The sequence below is a fragment of the Salvelinus namaycush genome, chromosome 2 (assembly GCF_016432855.1).
Source record: "Salvelinus namaycush isolate Seneca chromosome 2, SaNama_1.0, whole genome shotgun sequence".
In the NCBI taxonomy this organism is placed as follows: Eukaryota; Metazoa; Chordata; class Actinopteri; order Salmoniformes; family Salmonidae; genus Salvelinus; species Salvelinus namaycush.
Window position 1 is genome coordinate 10,511,172 of NC_052308.1, and position 22,231 is coordinate 10,533,402.

Consider the following 22,231-nt stretch of genomic DNA (forward strand, 5'->3'; position numbering starts at 1 on the left):
GAATACATATGCATGCACCACTTTTCTGTTTTTTATTTCGTATAATCTTTTGAAACAAGTAATTTTTTTACATTCACTTCACCAAATTCAACTATTTTGTGTATGTCCATTACATTAAATAAAAAATATAAATACATTTAAATTACATGTTGTAATGCAACAAAATAGGAAAAACGCCAAGGGGAATGAATACTTTTGCAAGGCACTGTAGGTGACTGAGTGATATGACGAAAGAGAAAGTTGTTTCTTTGTAAATCTTATCTGATTGAGTGTCTTTAAACACTTTGAAACATCTGACTCCTCGTCACTACACACGGTTCTGTTTGCGTCTGGGTGGACGTGTCTGTAGATTTCTGATTATTGAAATGTTTACCAAGAGACGTGTTTTTATAAACACAAGCAAATAGTTGGCCAAAATACACTTCAACAAGGAATGTATGAAGACCACACTCCAGATGAAAACTTGCAGTCACAACTTTGCAGTCTATAATGTTGTCTACCTGAATGTGAAAAACAATGATCAATTGGGCTGATATCTTAAAACCATAATCAATTGTGCTGATATCTTAAAACCATGACAATTAAGCTGATATCTTAAAACTATGATCAATTAAGCTGATATCTTAAAACCATGATCAATTAAGCTGATATCTTAAAACTATGATCAATTGGGATGATATGTTAAAGCCTTGATCAATTAAGCTGATATCTTAAAACCATGATCAATTGGGTTGATATGTTAGTGTGAATTATAGACATTATACATTCCAGTTGTTGTTCTAGGCATAAAGACTAGCCTATGTTATCATATTGTGTGGTGTCGTCGCTGTATTTTGCACAATTTCCTCATTACAGTCCTCTACTTCATTAAGGATTGTGTGTGTAGGCTTGGGCGGTATACCGTGTATATACCGTATACCGAGGTATTTTGAAATACCGACAGACAGTATGATTTTCAATACCGTTTGGGGCGCCCTAAAGCTTGAGGGGTCCGTGCTACGCCCTTGCTTAACTATCTTAGGTGTGCCAAATAAATTATCTCCAACTCCAGCTATGCGTTTGGTCACTACACACTGTTCTGCTTGTGTCTGGGTGGACGTGTCTGTAGACCTGGAACTATTGAAATGTTTACCAAAAGGCTTGTTTTTATAAACGCAAGCAAATAGTTTGCCAAAATACACTTCAGCAAGGAAAGTATGAAGACCACACTCAGGATGAAAATTTGCAGTCACAACTTTTCAGTCTATAATGTTGTCTACCTGAATGTGAAAAACCATGCTCAATTGGGCCGATATGTTAACATGAAGTATAGACGTTATACATTCCTATTGTTGTACTAGGCATAAAGAATAGCCTATGTTATCATATTGTGTGGTGTTGTCGCTGTAGGTTGAGACTGTATTTTGCACAATTTCCTCTACTTCATTAAGGAGTGTGTGTATATGTTAGGCTTGGGCAGTATACCATATACATTTTGAAATACCAACGGTATGATTTTCAATACCGTTTGGGGCACCCTAAAGCTTGGGGGGGGGGGGGGGGGGGGGGGTGCTACACCCTACCTTAAATGATTTGGCAAATCTAAGATAGTTGTCTCCAGCTCAGGGCTCCAGCTATGCATTTGCTTTGCTAACTTGCTAGCTAAGTGACTCTCTTGCAAAATCCAGCTTCTTGGTTACAGTAGAGACAATCAATCCCCTCCTGGATGAAGATCCTTACTGCTTAAATTTGCTTTGTGAGTAAAAAAAATCTGTAAAAATGTTTGGAAATAAACAGCGGCCCTTGTGTGCGCTGCCGGTAATACCGTATACCCATGGGACTTCCCCCATAACATTTTAATAATGAAAATGAAGGGGGGGGGGGGGGTTTGCCTCAATAAATAATATTGAAAAAGGGTTTTAATGACTAGATTACTAATCTACTCTCCTGAAAATCCCACCCCCAATTATTCATTGACAGGTGTGAAACCCTACCAACTCTGTGACTCTCAAAAATATCCTGCTCCTCCCCTGACAATCCCATCCACAGTGATCGATTGATAGGCCAAACTGTTAAGAATGTGACCAGGATTAAAAAAAATGCAATGAGGAAATAACTCATGGTGTGATTGTGGTAACGCACAGGAACACAAATCCTTTTGTTTTTCCGATCTGGAATATTTCACCATCAAATGCCGAGCACATTACCTCCCGAGATAATTTTATTCTGTTATCGTCACGGTCGTGCATATCTCCCCCCCCCCCCCCAAGGAACTAGACTGGACTTTGTGCAAACTGGAAACTGCATATCCTGAGGCCGCATTTATAGTAGCTGGGGACTAATAAAGGAAATAAGAGGAAAAGGTTAACAAAATTTTATCAACACATCTCCTGTGCTACTCGCTCATCGAGCACTCATGACCATTGCTACTCCCCCTTCTGGGATGGCTATAAGGCATTGCCCCCCCCCCCCCTTCCTTCGGCAAATCAGATCACGCATCCGTTTTGCTCCTCGCCTCCTATAGCCAGAAACTTAAACAGGAAGTACTAGTGGTAAGATACTGTTCAACGTTGGTCTGAGCAATCGTAATCTATGCTTCAAGATTATTTTGATCATGCGAACTTGGAAATCATCCAGGCTGCCTTTTGAGAATTGTATTGATGTACACATTGACTCGGGACTGAGTTCATCAAGAAGTCCATAGAGGATGTTTCCACTGTCATGATTAGGACCAAAAAACGTGGATAGATGGCAACATTCGTGCAAAACTGAAACCGCGAACCACTGCATTTAACCACTGCAAGGTGACTGGGAACATGGAAGTGTACAAACAGACCAGCTATGCCCTCCATAAGGCAATCCGAGGCGCAACAACAGGGACAAAGTGGAGTCGCAATTCAAAGGCTTGGACACGAGGCGTATGAGGCAGGGACTCCAGACAATCACAGATTATAAAGGGACAAGCTAAACACCACTTTCGCCCGCTTCAAGGAAAACTCAGAGCCGCCAACGTGGGCCGCCGCCACTCACAAGGACTGTGTTCTCGTTCTCCGTGGCCGACATGAGTATGACATTTATTGCATGTTAACCCTCACAAGGCTGCCTTCCCAAGCCGCGTCCTCAGAGCATGTGCAGACCAGCTGGCTGGAGTGTTTACGGACCTATTCAATCTTTCATGATCTTGTCTGTTGTCCCCACTTGCTTCAAGATGTCTAACATTGTTCCTGTACCCAAGATAAGCGACAGTCATTTAGTTCAGTTACCATCACCCTATAGCACTTACTCCTGTCATCATGAAGTGCTTTGAGAGGCTAGTTAATGTTCGATCCCAGGCTGTGTCACAACCGGCCGTGACCGGGAGTCACATAGGGTTGCGTCTGGGTTAGGGGAGGGTTTGGCCGGGGGAGCGTTACTTGGCTCATCGCGCTCTAGCAACTCCTTGTGGCGGTCCGGGCGCCTACTGGCTGACTTCGGTCGTCAGTTGAACGGTGTTTCCTCCGACACATTGTTGCGGCTGGCTTCCAGGTTAAGTGGGCGAGTGTTAAGAAGCGCAGTTAGGCGGCTCATGTTTCGAAGGATGCATGACTCGACCTTCACTTCTGCCGAGCCTGTTGGGGAGTTGTACTGATGAGACAAGATCGTAATTGGATATCATGAAATTGGGGAGAAAAAGGGGGGTAAAATACACACAAAAAATCAGAATGCTGTTCATTGACTACTCAGCCTTCAACACCATAGTGCCCTTCAAGCTCATCACTCAGCTCAGGGCCCTGGGTCTGAACCCCGCCCTGTGCAACTGGATCCTGGACTTCCTGACGGGCCAACCCCAGTTGGTGAAGGTAGGCAACAACACCTCTGCCACATTGATCCTCAAAACAGGGGCCCTACACGAGTGCATGCTCAGCCCCCTCCTGTACTCCCTTTTCACCCATGACTGCGTGTCCACGCACGTCTCCAACTCAATCATCAAGTTTGCTGACGACACAACTGTGGTAGGCCTGATTACCAACAATGACGAGACAGCCTACAGGGAGGAGGTGAGGGCCCTGGCGGAGTGGTACCAGGAAAAGAACGTCAACAAAACGAAATACCTGATCTTGGACTTCAGGAGACAGCAGGGAGAGCACACCCCCATCCACAACAACGGGGCCGCAGTGGAAAGGGTGAAAATCTTTTAAGTTCCTCTGCGTGCCCATCACTGACAACCTAAAATGGTCCATCCACACAGACAGTGGTGAAGAAGGCTTAACAGTGCCTCTTCAACCTTGGCCCCTAAAACCCTCACACACTTCTACAGATGCACCTTTGAGAGGATCCTGTTGGGCTGTATCACCGCCTGGTACGTTAATTTCACCATCCGCAACCGCAGGGTTCTCCTGGAGAGAGTGGTGCGGTCAGCCCAACGCATCACCGGGGGCGCATTGCCTTCCTTCCAGGTCATATACAGCTCCTTTTGTCACAGGAAGGCCAAGAAGATCATCAAGGACCTCAGCCACTTTGGCCACGGTCTGTTCACCACACTACCATCTAGAAGGAGGAGACCGTACAGGTGCATCAAAGCTGGGACAGAGAGAAGCTGTTTTTCAGTCTATCTCAGGCCATCCGACTGTTAAATAGTCACCACTAGCCAGCCTCTGCCCAGTACCTTGCCCTGAACTTAGTCACTGTTACTAGCTGGCTACCACTCGGTATTCTGCTCTGCACCTTAGAGACTGCTGCCCTACAGTTTTTCTTCCTTTAAAAGTTATGACCGTTAGTGGTAGATGGTGGCATTCTGTCATTGCACCACACTATCACAAGGGGGAGTTAGAACGCTGATCTATCGGTAGTCTAAACTGTGGCAATTAATGGAGGTGTTTTCGGTCTGAGAGTCTCCTCTGGCACTAGAGTTTTCGAAAAATAGCAACGGTGGGCTTTTGGTTTCTCTCCCTCTTAAAACAGAAATAAATAACAAACTGGCTTTATTGACAAATTAGTAAGAATGTCTCACCCCATGTTCAAAAATGGCCTTTTAACCTTTTCAGATTACAGTTGCTCACTTGAAACAAAATCATCTCCAAAATATCGTTATTTTTTAAACAAGCCTTAGAAAGTTGGTTGCAAAAAAAAAGTGAGGAACTTGTCTGTCGGCCCTGCATTAAAGACTAAAATTGGTTAAAGAAAATTGTGATAAATAAAAAATATATACCAGTTTCATTTAAGGACCAAAAAATTGACAGCAGTGCCATTATAGATATTTTCAATGTACCGATTCCATGGCATATGGTTTATGAATTGACATGCAATTTTACGCTCCTCATGAAAGCCCTAATATTAAAAACAGTCAAATGCATGCTCTCCGTCGCCCACACGCACTTTAAACATTTGGATAATAAAGCATTTAAAGGCTAACATTAGTTGATTTTAGTACTTCTGACTGCCAAAATTCTTACTCCACCCATACCTTTTGGACTTTTAAACATTCCCAGAAGGCATGGATTATTATAACCTACTGCAGGCCTAAAACCTATGGGTGCAAACAACGTTTCCATGATGGGCTATTAGCAGGACACGTTCTTTACAAAAGGATAGCTCGGGCTAGGTGTGGGGAAAAAAATACTAACTTGCAATGTAGTAAGTACTCTAAAGTTTTACGTTTCTAACTACAAAAATCATGCAACTGCAAAATGTGGGGTGAAGCATATACTGTACAGTATTTCTTCATCAACATCTTAATGCGTTCGTTAATAAAATAATGATAAAAATACTCTTTCAAAATGCAGATGTTTATTTAAACTATCAGCAGGATAATAGACTCGTGCGGAGTTTAGGGACTTTAAATATATTAATGGATCCATAACGAATTACTATGGGAATAAATATCACTGAATGACATTACATGGGGTCTGGTCTTGATAAATCTATCATGGGCCTATTTATATAATGAATATGAATTCAGAGGGCAGAAATGATTAAATATTAAAGCATTAGACCTCTCACTAAAAGCGTCAGTCATACAAAAGTAATACTTAAATCCGAACTGGTTTTGCAGTTTGTCACGAATCATTGGGTCGAAACTACAGAACAGTACAAAACAAGAGAACACACATGGTTAATGTTCTGGAAATAAATAGAAAATATAATAATAAAAAAAAAATATATATATATATATATATATATATATAAAATCTCTTACAGAGCCTTTCCATAAGTCCACTCAAGTTTCTTCAACTGTGATTCCAGATTGCCTTTGCCGATCGCTCATCATCTTCAACCATCAGTGAGTCGATGGCTTGAATAGTCTCGCTGGAAATGGGATACCACGGTAGATGCTGTGTTTTTGGTTGGTGGCCAATATATTAAAAACAGTCACATGCAATTGTGATTTCAATCGCTTTATTGTTTAATTATTTAAGGCTCCTTTCTCCTCTGGAGTTCTTTTAAGAATAAAGTCGGCTAATGAAGGCAACAAATTGTTGCTTACTGGAACACCCAAAGTGAAGTCAACTATTTCAGCACTGTTTCGAGCTTTTAGGATTATTTAGGATTATTTTGCCCTTTATTCGAAGTCACTTAGTACGCTACTCCCGACCGGTCACGTTGTACAGCGCCAACTTTTGAAAGCCAGTCACCACTTCCCCCCACCCCCCCATGTTAAAACTTGTTCTCTCTTTCCTATTCTCCTATTTTCTTCTCGCTAAATAAAAGGTACTGTAGTTGCCCAGATACTTCCCACCTTTCCCTCAGCTATACATCCATGGCTCTTCCTATAACATCTGCCTCCATCTAATCCTTGTTTAGTGTTACTGAATCAGGCGTTGTCTGTCAGATGTATAATTTTTTGTTTTTCTTGGAATAGAAACACCATTATATTAATCAAATTAATTAAGCTAAATTCCTTAAAATCAATCCCATATACTATGTTTTTACAAAAAAAGGTTTTAAATTCTCTAGTACAGCCAGTATTAAAAACAGTCAAATGCTGCTCAAAGATGCCCTCTGGTGGTCAAACTAGCTCTAACTAGCATTAATGGCAACAATGGCAACAATGGCTGACACTTAAATAACATGCCATAGAATTCTGCGGCAGCCCGCAAGCTGTGCTGCAGTACGAACCACTGTATGTACATAGTCATTGAACACTGGTCACTTTAATTATGTTTACATACTGTTTTATCCACTTCATACAGTGCATTTGGAAAGTTACAGCCTTATTCAAAAATTTATCAAATTAGATTTTTTCCCCCTAATGACAAAGCAAAAACAGGTTTTTAGAAATGTTTGCAAATGTATTACAAATTTTAAAAAAAACTGAACACATTTACATAACCAAGAAGGCTTGAATACTTATGACGCTACAAGCTTGGCACACCTGTATTTGGGGAGTTTCTCCCATTTTTCTCTGCAGATCGTCTCAAGATCTGTCAGGTTGGATAAGGAGCGTCGCTGCACAGCTATTTTCAGGTCTCTCCAGAGATGTTTGATCGTGTTCAAGTCCTGGCTCATGATCGTGTTCAAGTCCCGGCTCTGGCTGAGCCACTCCTGCGTTGTCTTGGCTGTGTGCTTAGTGTCATTGTCCTGTTGGAAAGTGAATCTTTTGCCCCAGGTCCTGAGAGCTCTGGAGCAGGTTTTCATTAAGGATCTCTCTGTACTTTGCTCTGTTCATCTTTCCCTCTATCCTGAATAGTCTCCCAGTCCCTGCCTCTGAAAAACATCCCCACAGCATGATGCCGCCACCACCATGCTTCACCGTAAGGATGGTGCCAGGTTTCCTCCAGACGTAACGCTTGGCATTCAGGTCAAATAGTTCAATCTTGGTTTCATCAGACCAGAGAATCTTGTTTCTCATGGTCTGAGAGTCCTTTAGATGACTTTTGGCAAACTCCAAGTGGGCTGTCATGTGCCTTTTTAATGAGGAGTGGCTTCCAGCTGCCACTCTACCATAAAGGCCTGATTGGTGGAGTGCTACAGAGAAGGGTGTCCTTCTGGACAGTTCTCCCATCACCACAGAAGAACTCTGGAGCTCTGTCAGAGTGACCATCGAGTTGGTCACCTCCCTGACCAAGGCCCTTCTCCCCGATTGCTCAGTTTGGCCGGGCTGCCAGCTCTAGGAAGAGTCTTGGTGGTTCCAAACTTCTTCCATTTAAGAATGATGGAGGACACTGTGTTCTTGGGGGCCTTCACTGCTGCAGAAATGTTTTGGTACCCTTCCCCATATCTGTGCCGCGACACAATCCTGTCTCGGAGCTCTACGTGCAATTCCTTTTTTATATAGACAGGTGCGTGCCTTTCCAAATCATGTCCAATCAATTGAATAGGTGGACTCCAATCAAGTTGTAGAAACATCTCAAGGATGATCAATGGAAACAGGATGCACCTGAGCTCAATATCAAATCTCTTAGCAAAGGGTCTGAATACCTATGTAAATAAGGTATTTCTTATTTTGAAGTTTTATACATTTGCTAAAAATAAATAAAAAAAACAGTTTTTGCTTTGTCATACTGGGGGTATCGTGTGTAGATTGATGTGGGAAACATTTCATTGAATACATTTTAGAATAAGGCTGTAACGTAACAAAATGTAGAATAAGGGAAGGGGGTCCGAATACTTTCCGAATACGCTGTATGTAAAGTTCCTTCAGAAATTCACACCCCTTGACTTTTTTCACATTTAGTTGTTTTACAGCCTGAGTTTAAAATGGATTATTTTGAGATATTTTCTGACAATACACCTTAATGTCAAAGTGGAATTATGTTTTTGTTTTTTGTTTTACAAATGTATAACTTAAATGCTGAAATATCTTTTAGTCAATAGGTATTCAACCCTTTTCTTATGGCAACTACAAAAACATTTAGGAGAATGGGCTTAAGTCACAAGTTGCATGGACTCACTGTGTGCAATAATAGTGTTTAACATGATTTTTGAATGAATACTTCAGTCGATCAGTGAATTTCAAACACAGATTCAACCACAAAGACAAGGGAGGTTTTCCAATGACTCGCAAAGAAGGGCACCAATTGGTAGATAAAAAAAAAAGAGCAGACCTTGAATAGCCCTTTGAGCATGGTGAAGTTATCAATTACACTTTGGATGGTGTATCAATACACCCAGTCACAACAAAGATACAGGCGTCCTTCCTAACTCAGTTGCTGGAGAGGAAGGAAACTGCTCAGGGATTTCGCGATGATGGTGACTTTAAAACAGAGAGTTTAATGGCTGTGATATGAGAACTGAGGATGGATCAACATTGTAGCTACGCCACAATACTAACATAATTGAGTGAAAAGAAGGAATGCAAATATTACAGAACATGCATCCTGTTTGCAACAAGGCACTAAAGTAATACAGCAAAAGAAATTGGCAAGGCAATTAACTTTTTGTCTTGAATTAAAGTGTTATGTTTGGGGCAAATCCAATACAAAACATTACTGAGTCCCACTCCATATTTTCAAGCATAGTGGTGGCTGCATCACGTTATGGGTATGCTTGTAATCGTTAAGAACTGGGGGGGGGGGGGGTTCAGGATTAAAAAGAAACGGAATGGAGCTAAGCACAAAATACTAGAGGAAAACCTGGGTCAGTATGCTTTCCAGCAGACTCTGGGAGATGAATTCACCTTTCAGTAGGACAATAACCTAAAACACAAAGCCAAATCTACGCTGGAGTTGCTTACCAAGAAGACGGTGAATGTTCCTGAGTGGCTGAGTTACAGTTTTGACTTAAATCTGCTTGAAAATCTATGGCAAGACCTGCAAATGGTTGTCTAACAATGATCAACAACCAATTTGGACTGGGAAGTTTATTATAAATAAATAAATTGAGTCACCGAATCTGCAATAGAAAGAATAAAATGTAGCTCCTGTAATATGGGTCATATTTGAGCAGTTTGAGATAGAGCAGGGGTCTCCAACCTTTTTTCTTTAGGCCATTAAATTAGGCCATTATTTTAATTAGGCCATTAAATACTAAAACATTTTTTCACAAGCTACTCATTTACAGCCTGCATATTTTGTTATTGTGTAGGCCTAATTTGATGAATAGAAACAAAGTAATGTAATTGCGTTTTGGTTTTTAGAGCCATGCATTTTTTATTCATTACTGATTTCATGAATCATTGCTACAGTTATGTGTATATAGTGCCATTTCTGTTGTTTTATGTATTACCATTTTCATTGTTTTATTTTTACTTAGTATCCGAGCTCCAACATGTAGGACTAAGATGTTTACTGTACCCTGCAATCACACCTGCAATCCTGTACATGTGACTATTAAACACTGAATCTGAATTATGAGAACAAAAATCTTTCTACTGCAGCCTACCTTGAGAATCTTGGCTTTTTTAAGATGAGTGAAAATTAAACGGTTTTACGTTTGAACAAATCTGTAGCCTGCAACTATCAATAAAAAAAAAAATGTAATTCTGTTTAATAGTGGCCTTTTTGAACAACCACTGTGAGTAGAATATAAACAGAATAATCATGAAAAGTATGAGTATTAACAAAAGTGTAGTCTCAGCAAGCCCATTAATTGATGTTTCGCTTTAACTCCGACATGGACTTTTTATGGTGCCATTGTTTGAAGCACTGTCCCCATGAACATGTTTAAATTGAACTTGTCTCAGCACCAACATATTTGATGAGAAGAGGGTCTAAATTGCTTATTTGGTCGAAATTAGTTACCAAACCAAGCAGAGCTGTTTTATCGTGATACAAATATCCTGTGCTTTTTCATTTGGGCATAGGTGCATATAGACAAAGCTTGGCTACATTGTAATGCTGAAATGGCCACAGTGCGCTGGCTTATGGGGCTCACCCAGGAAATGATACAATGAAAATGATATGTAACAACACCATTGGACCAAACACTCTGACATGAAACAACAATACAAATGAAACGACAGCGCAACAAAATAGATAGAAATAAATATTTAGCAGGTCATATTGAACACCAGCGGTGTAACTAGTGCTTTGTAACTTTACTGAACCATCACAGAGCACGCAGGAGTGAAGACTTTCTATTGGTCAATACCATTCATCTTGAGGCGACGAGGAGTGGGTTCAAATTGTATTATTATAGTTTTTAAAATTATTTAACCATTATTTAACTAGGCAAGTCAGTCAAGAATAAATTCTTATTTACAATGACGGCCTACCCCGGCCAAACATGGACGACGCTGGGCCAATTGTGCGCCGCCCTATGGGACTCCCAATCATGGCCGGATGTGATAAAGCCTGGATTTGAACCAAGGACTGTAGTGACATCTCTTGCACTGAGATGCAGTGCCTTAGACCGCTGCGCTACTCGGGAGCCCAAAATGCAATCTGTTAAATATTATACAGTGTCCTATATAAAATGGACATATCTATTTTAATACAGACTACTTTAAAACATTACTAATCATTGAAAATGACATTACCCAATACATCATGATCATTTTCTGGTAAAAAAGTGAGGGTGCAAAAACATACGTTTGCCACCCTATTTTGAAAGTGTGGGTCCAGCTGCTCCATTGCTCAGGCACCTATACGTATACCCCAGTATGGTACAAGAATGGTATGAACATCTGGATATCACCCAGCCCTAGTTTGTGTATCTATTAAGTGAGGGTTAGAACTGGAGAAGAGACCCATCACATGGCATGCTTGGCCATAGTTCCACATACTAGAACAATGCTGTGGCCTTGCTTCCCATATCCTGTCAAAACCATCTGTTCACCTCGTGAATGTATTGCTTCATAAACACAAAGTGTTGTTTATGGTGGATTGAACTATTGGGGTTGAACATTTTTCAGATGTGTGATCGTGGATGATTTCTATTGGTTTAAGCTGGAGAGGGAGAGGCCTCAGCAAGGGTTATGGGTCTCCTCTCTCTACTTGCTTATTTGTTTTGGGAGAGCATTTTATAGAATTACACCTGGGTCCAGAGTGTAGTAGTGATACAAGCTCTGGTGTTCAGCCTTAGATGAAGGGTACATTCTAATGTGCCCCCTGCCCTCAATACAAGTCACCATGCTTCTGCTGGTAGTGTCAATTTCATTTATCCTCCCTATATATAACCTTTATTTAACAAGGCAAGTCAGTTAAGAACAAATTCTTATTTACAATGACGGCCTAACCCAGACAAACCCAGACGACGCTGGGCCAATTGTGCGCCACCCTATGGGACTCCCAATCACGGCTGGATGTGATGCAGCCTGGATTCAAAACAGGGACTGCAGTGACACCTCTTGCACTGAGATGCAGTGCCTTAGACCGCTGCGCCATTCGGGAGCCCAACTATATAATGCTCTAAATACCCCAATTCATGTTGTTAAATTCAAAAGAATACAACATAAAAATTGCTGACACCATTCAAACCAATGAGGGTTCGGAATCGGCCAATTATCTCAGAATCTTATTTTTTGCATATAGAACCGTATATCTCCATCTCTGGATGGGTTGTAGGCTATTGAAAGTGGTGTATTGAAATGACTTTGTTTTGTTCCTCAGTTCTTCAGCACCCTCTTCACACCCCTGGGTTTCTTCGCAGACAAGATGGAGAGCTTCATGCCGTCCAGTTTCTGGCATCAGCTGACTCGAATCTGACCCCATCTCACACACGTACACATACACACCCCTCAGACACCAACACTCCAAAACTACAGACAGATATGTTTGCTCTCCTGTCTTCAGCGTGCACACACACTTGTTGTTTTGGTACTGATTATGTTGGCCAAGTCTTGTATCAACATCCAGACGCAACTCAGAGATGCATCTGCTGAAGAAGCCAGGTTTTTAAAGTAAACATTTACCAGATATTCACGCAGTTATTCGTTTATTATTATTATAGGAACTTGAAGTTATGTTGAGTTATACAGAACGGTAAATAGAAAGTATTTCAACCTACTGCCAAGTCCCACCTCTAAATTAGGTCTATCTCTTACAGTTCTGAATTAAGTGCTGAAACAATACATTTATTATTAGTTCATGGTTCATTATTGTGAAGGCTAACACTACAGTTCATGGAAGTAGTATCCCTCTGTTCTAGTTAGGGTTGCAAAATTCCAGGAACTTTTGATAAATTCCCTGATTTTCCTGAGATCCTGGTTGTAGAATTCCAGATTTCCTCCTTATTCCCCTACTGATTCTGGGAATCCTCCAACTGGGATTTTGGGAAAAACATGGAATTTATTGAAAGTTCCCGAAATTTTGCAACTCTAGTTCTCGTGTTGCTATTCATAATATCTGGCCAAATGTATTGTCTGTTAGCTGGTGCAGCAGGAGACAAATGGATATATATATAGAAAAGCATACTAGAAGGCCTGTTTTCCACGATCGCATGTCTGAACAGACACATTAATGTTCACTAGAATAAGGTAGAGCCATGTATTTAGAGAGTTGGGACATTGTGGTTTTTGCTTTATGATGCATTGACATTAGACAACAATACATGGCAGCCATGTTAGCGGCCCATTTACATTACATGGGAAATATGTCTATAATGCTATGTAACAATGTCTAGAATTAGAACAATATAATTTTTAAAAATCTAAATACATGGCTCTGGAATAAGGTATGTGTGTTATGCCAGTTCAGATGGGTTAAAACAAAGCATAGCCTTTATGGTACATAGTCATCCTATGGGGCTAAGTTTAAGTTTGTGAGACCTTCTAAAAACAGATCCTTGATTTACTGCTTCACTCTGTCTGTAGTGTATACAACGCCTGCAGTGTTTTGCCAGTTGTTGCTACAGCATGCCACCTCCGCGCTATATCACTGGCAACCTGCGCCCCCTCAAACGTAGCATAAACATTTAAGTGGGATTATGACCGGTTACGGCATGGGTAGTCATGGCATCACTCACAGCCAATCACATAACTGAACGCTGCGTTTCCAGGTCCTCCTCTATGAGTTGTAGTCAACTCGTATTGCTCAGGTGTAATCAGCCAATCACAACAGGACGCTTTGTTTGAATCGCTGTGTGATTTCACCGTAGCCTCAACAGCAAATACTCTGAATCATGATCTAAGACTAGTCAATAGCCTACAGTATATATTGTGGCAGGACTCGATATTTGATCATGAATATCATAAAGGGCATTTTGTTCCTCACTGGCTCAACAGACAGATTGGATTTAAGCGGCTTGATGAAATTAAAAGCTATTTCTCACAATACTCCCAGATATGTATTGTATTGATGAACCAATGTTTCGACACACAGTGAATTCAGAGCCTGCTCATTCATTTGCTAATTCCTTCAACTGTATTATGTATTTTAGCATACATAAACTCAATTATGAGTAAAGATGGCAGCAAGAGCTGACTGTTTATTGGTTGCTGGTAGTGCATTGCATCCAGGGCCGGACTAATGCATTTTGGGCCTCAGGGCCCCAAAAAATATATATTTTGGGAGGAGAATACAGCTAACTTTCTGCATTTCAACATGTGCCGTTTTATAATGCAATTCTACACATTTTGTCACGTGCCCGTTCGGTAATCTGGCCCTGTTTGAATAATGTGATATTTGTGCACTGTGCTTGAACAGCACTTATAATTGGTTTGCTACTTTCATTCAATTTATGTGTCAGAGCCATCAACACTCCTACCTGGCTATACTGTGCAATATCTGGGTGTAATTACTGTACACTATTTTAATTCCATACTGTTGGATTATATTTGGGATAGTCCAGAATAACAAGATGAAATGCTGAAGACAGGAGTCCTAATATTTGAGTTAGATAGCTCACAATAAATTGGTTCTTGAATGTAAATCTAATGCGTTTGTGTTTGAATTTTTGTTGTACTTTGCGAACAAATAAATGTAAAAAACAGATTCAAGACTGATTTGTATGTTTTGGGGGTGTGGCCTAGGCCCTATGGTTTACCTTAGACCGGGGATGCCCAACCCTCTTCCTGGAGATCCACTGTCATGTAGGTTTCCAGTCCAACCCTAATATAGCATATCTGATTCAGCTAGTTAAGGTCTTGTTGAGCAGCTAAGTAGAATCAGGTGTGTTAAATTGTTAGGGTTGGACTGGAAACCCACAGGACGGTAGATCTCCAGGAAGAGGGTTGGGCAGCCCTGCCCTAGACAGTGAACATACATGTAAGACAAGCTGAGAGTACCTACATTATACGTCCTTACCATTTCGCTATATTTGGTGTTTGGATGAAAACCAGCTTTGACATTATGACCCACATCAATGTTCCCTTTCCCCCACACCGCGAAAGAGAGCCCATCTCCTAACACTAGACCAGGGGTTGTTCAACTGTTATATTTACATTTATACTTGCAGTTTGGTGCTTACAGGAAGTTGGCCACTTATTGAAGTTGTATCAGGTCCAGGGGTTTGTGACAGTTACTAATGATGATGTTTGTGTTTGAACCAACAAACTGCTGGTGAACGTTCCTCAGACTCTGGGGCCGTGACAACAACAGCAGGGACAAAACACTCTCATCGGTCCCCTATAAAGATACACAAACAGCCACTTTGTCTTTGTCAGTAGAGATACACAGAGACTTATAGAGAGTGGTTACCATGACTCATTGGCTTGGAGCATGGTGCTTGGGTTAGGGTTAGTGCTTGCAACACCAAAGTGGGGGGTTTGAAACAACCCTTATCCCCTCTAGGTATTTGTGTATATCTGAAAGGATTGGGTAAGCATTACTACAAAATCCCACTTCACACTCCATACCCCCAGATGGCAGTAGCTATACTGTTAAAGCTACTGTTCTCTATACTCTCAAAGCTACTGTTCTCTATACTCTCAAAGCTACTATTCTCTATACTCTCAAAACTACAAAACTAGTTTGGGACTTGCGGAGGCTATGTGGTGGGATAGAGATGGACGTTTGGTGTGCTCCTGCACACGGAGACTGGATGGACTGATGTGGGACCCAAGTCCCTTTGATGAAGCTCATAATTTATTGTATATACCTGGTATCACCTCATCTACAAACCAAACAATACAGGAGCTGGCTGGCCCGGATAGTCAACTCTGTTAATCAGAGGTCAGAAGCTGGAGAGGAGAGGGTAAGCTGACTACCTCGGGGTAGACAGACAGGCATATAAGATAAACCACTAGCCTGGTCCCAGATCTGTATGTACTTTAGCAAATTCTTGTCTGTTGCATATGTAGGCTATACAACAATAGTGAGAGGTGTTAGTTTAATACAGATCTGGGGCCAGGCTAATAATCCACCAAATGGCAGGGAGAATAAAACCCTTGTCACACTACTGAGTCAAACAAAGGTGGCCTCGTTTCACATTCACTAGAGTTGCTGGAACCGTACTGGAAGAGACAGAAGAAATCTGAGCCAGCACAGTGCGGTTCAGGTTAATCTCTCGTAGACAGACTACGTCAACATAAATGGTACACAGATCTGTCATGATACAACGGCATGCGTGAGATAACCAGCAGCATTAGTCGTGAGATAACCAGCAGCATTAGTCGTGAGATAACCAACAGCATTAGTCGTGAGATAACCAGCAGCATTAGTCGTGAGATAACCAACAGCATTAGTCGTGAGATAACCAACAGCATTAGTCGTGAGATAACCAACAGCATTAGTCATGAGATAACCAGCAGCATTAGTCGTGAGATAACCAGCAGCATTAGTCGTGAGATAACCAGCAGCATTAGTCGTGATATAACCAACAGCATTAGTCGTGAGATAACCAACAGCATTAGTCGCGAGATAACCAGCAGCATTAGTCATGAGATAACCAACAGCATTAGTCGTGAGATAACCAGCAGCATTAGTCGTGAGATAACCAGCAGCATTAGTCGGGAGATAACCAACAGCATTAGTCGCGAGATAACCAGCAGAATTAGTTGTGAGATAACCAGCAGCATTAGCCGTGAGATAACCAGCAGCATTAGTCGTGAGATGACCAGCAGCATTAGTCGTGAGATGACCAGCAGCATTAGTCGTGAGATAACCAGCAGCATTAGTCGTGAGATAACCAGCAGCATTAGTCGTGAGATGACCAGCAGCATTAGTCGTGAGATGACCAGCAGCATTAGTCGTGAGATGACCAGCAGCATTAGCCGTGAGATAACCAGCAGCATTAGCCGTGAGATAACCAGCAGCATTAGCCGTGAGATAACCAGCAGCATTAGTCGTGAGATAACCAGCAGCATTAGTCGTGAGATAACCAGCAGCATTAGCCGTGAGATAACCAGCAGCATTAGCCGTGAGATAACCAGCAGCATTAGCCGTGAGATAACCAGCAGCATTAGCCGTGAGATAACCAGCAGCATTAGCCGTGAGATGACCAGCAGCATTAGTCGTGAGATGACCAGCAGCATTAGCCGTGAGATAACCAACAGCATTAGCCGTGAGATAACCAGCAGCATTAGCCGTGAGATAACCAGCAGCATTAGTCGTGAGATAACCAGCAGCATTAGTCGTGAGATAACCAGCAGCATTAGTCGTGAGATAACCAGCAGCATTAGTCGTGAGATAACCAGCAGCATTAGCCGTGAGATAACCAGCAGCATTAGCCGTGAGATAACCAGCAGCATTAGCCGTGAGATGACCAGCAGCATTAGTCGTGAGATGACCAGCAGCATTAGTCGTGAGATAACCAGCAGCATTAGTCGTGAGATAAGCAGCAGCATTAGTCGTGAGATGACCAGCAGCATTAGTCGTGAGATGACCAGCAGCATTAGTCGTGAGATAACCAGCAGCATTAGCCGTGAGATAACCAACAGCATTAGTCGTGAGATAACCAACAGCATTAGTCGTGAGATAACCAACAGCATTAGTCGTGAGATAACCAGCAGCATTAGTCGTGAGATAACCAACAGCATTAGTCGGGAGATAACCAACAGCATTAGTCGCGAGATAACCAGCAGAATTAGTTGTGAGATAACCAGCAGCATTAGCCGTGAGATAACCAGCAGCATTAGTCGTGAGATGACCAGCAGCATTAGTCGTGAGATGACCAGCAGCATTAGTCGTGAGATAACCAGCAGCATTAGTCGTGAGATAACCAGCAGCATTAGTCGTGAGATGACCAGCAGCATTAGTCGTGAGATGACCAGCAGCATTAGTCGTGAGATGACCAGCAGCATTAGCCGTGAGATAACCAGCAGCATTAGCCGTGAGATAACCAGCAGCATTAGCCGTGAGATAATCAGCAGCATTAGTCGTGAGATAACCAGCAGCATTAGTCGTGAGATAACCAGCAGCATTAGTCGTGAGATAACCAGCAGCATTAGCCGTGAGATAACCAGCAGCATTAGCCGTGAGATAACCAGCAGCATTAGCCGTGAGATGACCAGCAGCATTAGTCGTGAGATGACCAGCAGCATTAGTCGTGAGATAACCAGCAGCATTAGTCGTGAGATAAGCAGCACCATTAGTCGTGAGATGACCAGCAGCATTAGTCGTGAGATGACCAGCAGCATTAGTCGTGAGATAACCAGCAGCATTAGCCGTGAGATAACCAACAGCATTAGTCGTGAGATAACCAACATCATTAGTCGTGAGATAACCAGCAGCATTAGTCGTGAGATAACCAGCAGCATTAGTCGTGAGATAACCAACAGCATTAGTCGTGAGATAACCAGCAGCATTAGTCGTGAGATAACCAGCAGCATTAGTCGTGAGATAACCAGCAGCATTAGTCGTGAGATAACCAGCAGCATTAGTCGTGAGATAACCAGCAGCATTAGTTCCGGTTCTTTGGACCATTCACTATTTCACAGGTGTTTATATCTTTTGAATTTCGGAAGGGGAGGGGCTATTTGGCCTATAGACTTGCTCGTAACTTGCGAAGAGAGAGGGTGGAGCTCCTCGTTCCAGTTCCGATCTCTTCTCGGCCCAGAACATAATTGAGCATCTGACTAATTACACAAGACTTTAGTTCTAGGTCGAGCAAGATTTGGCCTGGGTCAGCACATTCGTGTAAAAAGGGTTGGCCTATAACTGAGCAGGCGCTATCTTTGTATCCATCTTCTGTTCATCCTCTCTACAGCAACAGACAGTTACACAAAAACTTGGCGAGAGACGCATTCTTGACAGTTGACTCACTAGATAAGGGTTTTCATGTGTTAATCCTCTGCCGCCAGCCCGGTAATCTCACCCGGACAGCGAACGTGTTAATAGACCATGAACCTCGCCTGGGAACTTTGCCATACATGTCCCTGAAGGTCACGTATATATATTACAATTAACTCCCCTTTAAATCTGCCCCAGGGACCTATCACTGGCACTGACCCTAAGCCTGCTGCTATGCTGCGCTGTGGTGGACTGCGGTCGGCTCGGACAGACAGGTAAGTAGCAAGCACATGGCTCAACCAAACACTGACCCACCACCCAACTCTAAAGCAGCCCCCTAGATCGCAACGCAGTGGGACCAGGTGTGGGATGTGTATTGACTATGTATGGGTTTACGACAATATGCTATGATTCATATCGTGTTGAATTTATGACAGATTTGGCAAGGAGTGCATAGTGAACCGCAGAGGCCCCCAGTAACTTTTTGTAGTAAATAAATCGAAATTACAATAATTCATACTGATAAAGATGTGTTTGCATGTAAACTAACTGTTGTATGATTTAAGAAGTTAATACACTACGATACTTATTTATTTTTATTGTGTCACTGAGTGCATTGAGGTCTTCCACCCTCAACTTTCTTTCCACTGGGACAATTTTAGAATGATCATCCTGTCACTAAATAGATGCCCATTAGATATCACTATGATGGAAGGAGAATGCAGGCAGTGACAAGCTGGTTATTTTAAAAGACTGATGTGAGAAAGGCAGGTGTTTCCTGTTCCATGTTCACTATATGAGATTTGGCAGGACATTTCCACAAGGACACAGCTGCACTGCCCTTTAAAAAGATTTACAGACCAATAAAAGCTTTTTTCGAAAGTGATTAATATGACTAATCATTTTACAATAATGCTCTGTGTAAAGAAAACAGTCTGCATAATATCCCCTGGTTTATACAGTCTATGAAATAGAGAAATAATTCCAACTTCTGGCATTGGTGAGGAGTACTCTGTTGTAATTGGAGGGCCTTCACCACGGATTTGGCGAGTGCTGAGTCTGGCGCTGACAGTAGGAGGATTTTTTACCTATCTTCATTTAATGAATTACTCAAGAACAGTGTGGAGTAGCCTACATTCAGTGAACATCAGCTCCTGTATCTCAGTGACATGGGCAGCAGTATGAGGATGGAAGAAATCTGATGTGAATGACAGAAGGAACAACAAGGTTTAATATAGAACAAGTGTGGTATTTTGGGGTCTTACCCAAGGTGACAATAACCCTTCAACTAACATTATAAATACAACTTGGCCCACCACTCCCAACCGTTCGAGAACATTGCATTAAAATTATATCAGTTACCATTTACACTTGAAAATGTTGATCTTTTTAACATAAACTGACACCTCATTCAGCTTAAAAAGTAGTTATGATCATCACATGGATTTTACTGCTTTTGTTCAATCTTGTGTTCCATGTTGTTCAATCTTTGTACCATTTGTCCAGTCTCCAATGGCCTGACTCTACTGGCCCAATAGTCCTACATGCACTTCTGAATGTTGATTTGAATGTTAAATTCTGGTTCTCAGCTCCTCTACGTTGTGTAAAATCATGGCCTAGTTTCAGAAAGTACTTAATTTCCCCCAGATCGGTCAGAACAACTTGTAGCCTACAACACAACCCTGAAAGTGAACTGGCTGTAGAGTTGCATACGGATGCAGAATACATTTGCCCCAAAGTGAGAATGATTACTTGGGAGATTCAAGTATTTAGACCTTTACTTTTTCCACATTTTGTTACGTTACAGCCTTATTCTAAAATGTATCAAGTTCTCACAATACCCCATAATGACAAAGTAAAAACAGGTTGTTAGAATTTTTTGCAAATGTATTACAAATAAAAACCTGGAATATTACATTTACATAAGTATTTAGACACCTTTACTCAGTACTTTGTTGAAGCACCTTTGGCAGCAATTACAGCCTTGAGTGTTCTTGGGTACGACCTTACAAGCTTGGCACATCTGTATTTGGGGAGTTTCTCCCATTCTTCTCTGCAGATCCTCTCGAGTTTTGACAGGTTGCACAGCTATTTTCAGATCTCTCCAGAGATCTTTGATCGGGTTCAAGTCCGTGCTCTGGCTGGGCCACTCAAGGACATTCAGAAACTTGTCTTGGCTGTGTGCTTAGGGTCGTTGTCCTGTTGGAAGGTGAACCTTCGCCCCAGTCTGAGGTCCTGAGCGCCCTGGAGCAGGTTTTCATCAAGGATCTCTCTGTACTTTGCTCCATTCATCTTTCCCTTGATCCTGATTAGTCTCCCAGTCCCTGCTGCTGAAAAACATCCCCAAAGCATGATGCTGCCACCACCATGCTTCACCGTAAGGATGGTGTCAGGTTTCCTTCAGACGTGACACTTGGCATTCAGGCCAAATAGTTCAATCTTGGTTTCATCAGACCAGAGATTCTTGTTTCTCATTGTCTGAGAGTCCTTTAGGTGCCTTTTGGCAAACTCCAAGCGGGCAGTCATGTGTCTTTAACTGAGGAGTGGCTTCCGTCTGTCCACTCTACCATAAAGGTCTGATTGGTGGAGTGCTGCAGAGATGGTTGTCCTTCTGGAAGGTTCTCCCATCTCCACAGAGGAACTCTGGAGCTCTGTCAGAGTGACCATTGGGTTCATGGTCACCTCCCTGACCATGGCGCTTCTCCCCTGATTGCTCAGTATGGTCATGCGGCCAGCCCTAGGAAGAGGCTTGGTGGTTCCAAACTTCTTCCATTTAAGAATGATGGAGGCCACTGTGTTCTTGGGGACCTTCAATACTGCAGACATTTTTTGGTACACTTCCCCAGATCTGTGCCACGACAAAATCCTGTCTCGGTTCTACGGACAATTCCTTCAACCTCAGAGCTTGGTTTTTTCTCTGACATGCACTGTCAACTGTGGGACCTTATATAGACAGGTGTGTGCCTTTCCCAATCATGTCCAATCAATTTAATTTACCACAGGTGGATTCCAATCAAGTTGTAGAAACATCTCAAGAATGATCAATGGAAACAAGATGCATCTGAGCCTAATTTCAAGTCTCATAGCAAAGGGTCTGAATACTTATGTAAAAATGGTATTTCTGTTTTTTATTTGTAATACATTTTCAAACATTTATAAAAACCTGTTTTCACTTTGTCATTATGGGGTATTGTGTAGATTGATGAGAAAAAAATTATATTTCATCCATTTTAGAATAAGGCTGTAACGTAACAAAATGTGAAAAAAGACAAGGGGTCTGAATACTT

General features: G+C 41.9%; 1 protein-coding gene across 1 annotated transcript in view; it reads left to right on the forward strand.

Moving 5' to 3' along the window:
* LOC120058835 (suppressor of tumorigenicity 7 protein-like) overlaps positions 1-14,768 on the forward strand; it is a 35,556-nt gene extending 20,788 nt beyond the window's left edge. Inside the window, exon 15 of the mRNA XM_039007581.1 lies at positions 12,447-14,768. Within this exon, the coding sequence (XP_038863509.1) occupies positions 12,447-12,542 (96 nt within the window). The 3' untranslated portion in view covers positions 12,543-14,768. The remainder of the gene's footprint in view (positions 1-12,446) is intronic.
* The last annotated feature ends 7,463 nt before the right edge of the window (positions 14,769-22,231 follow it).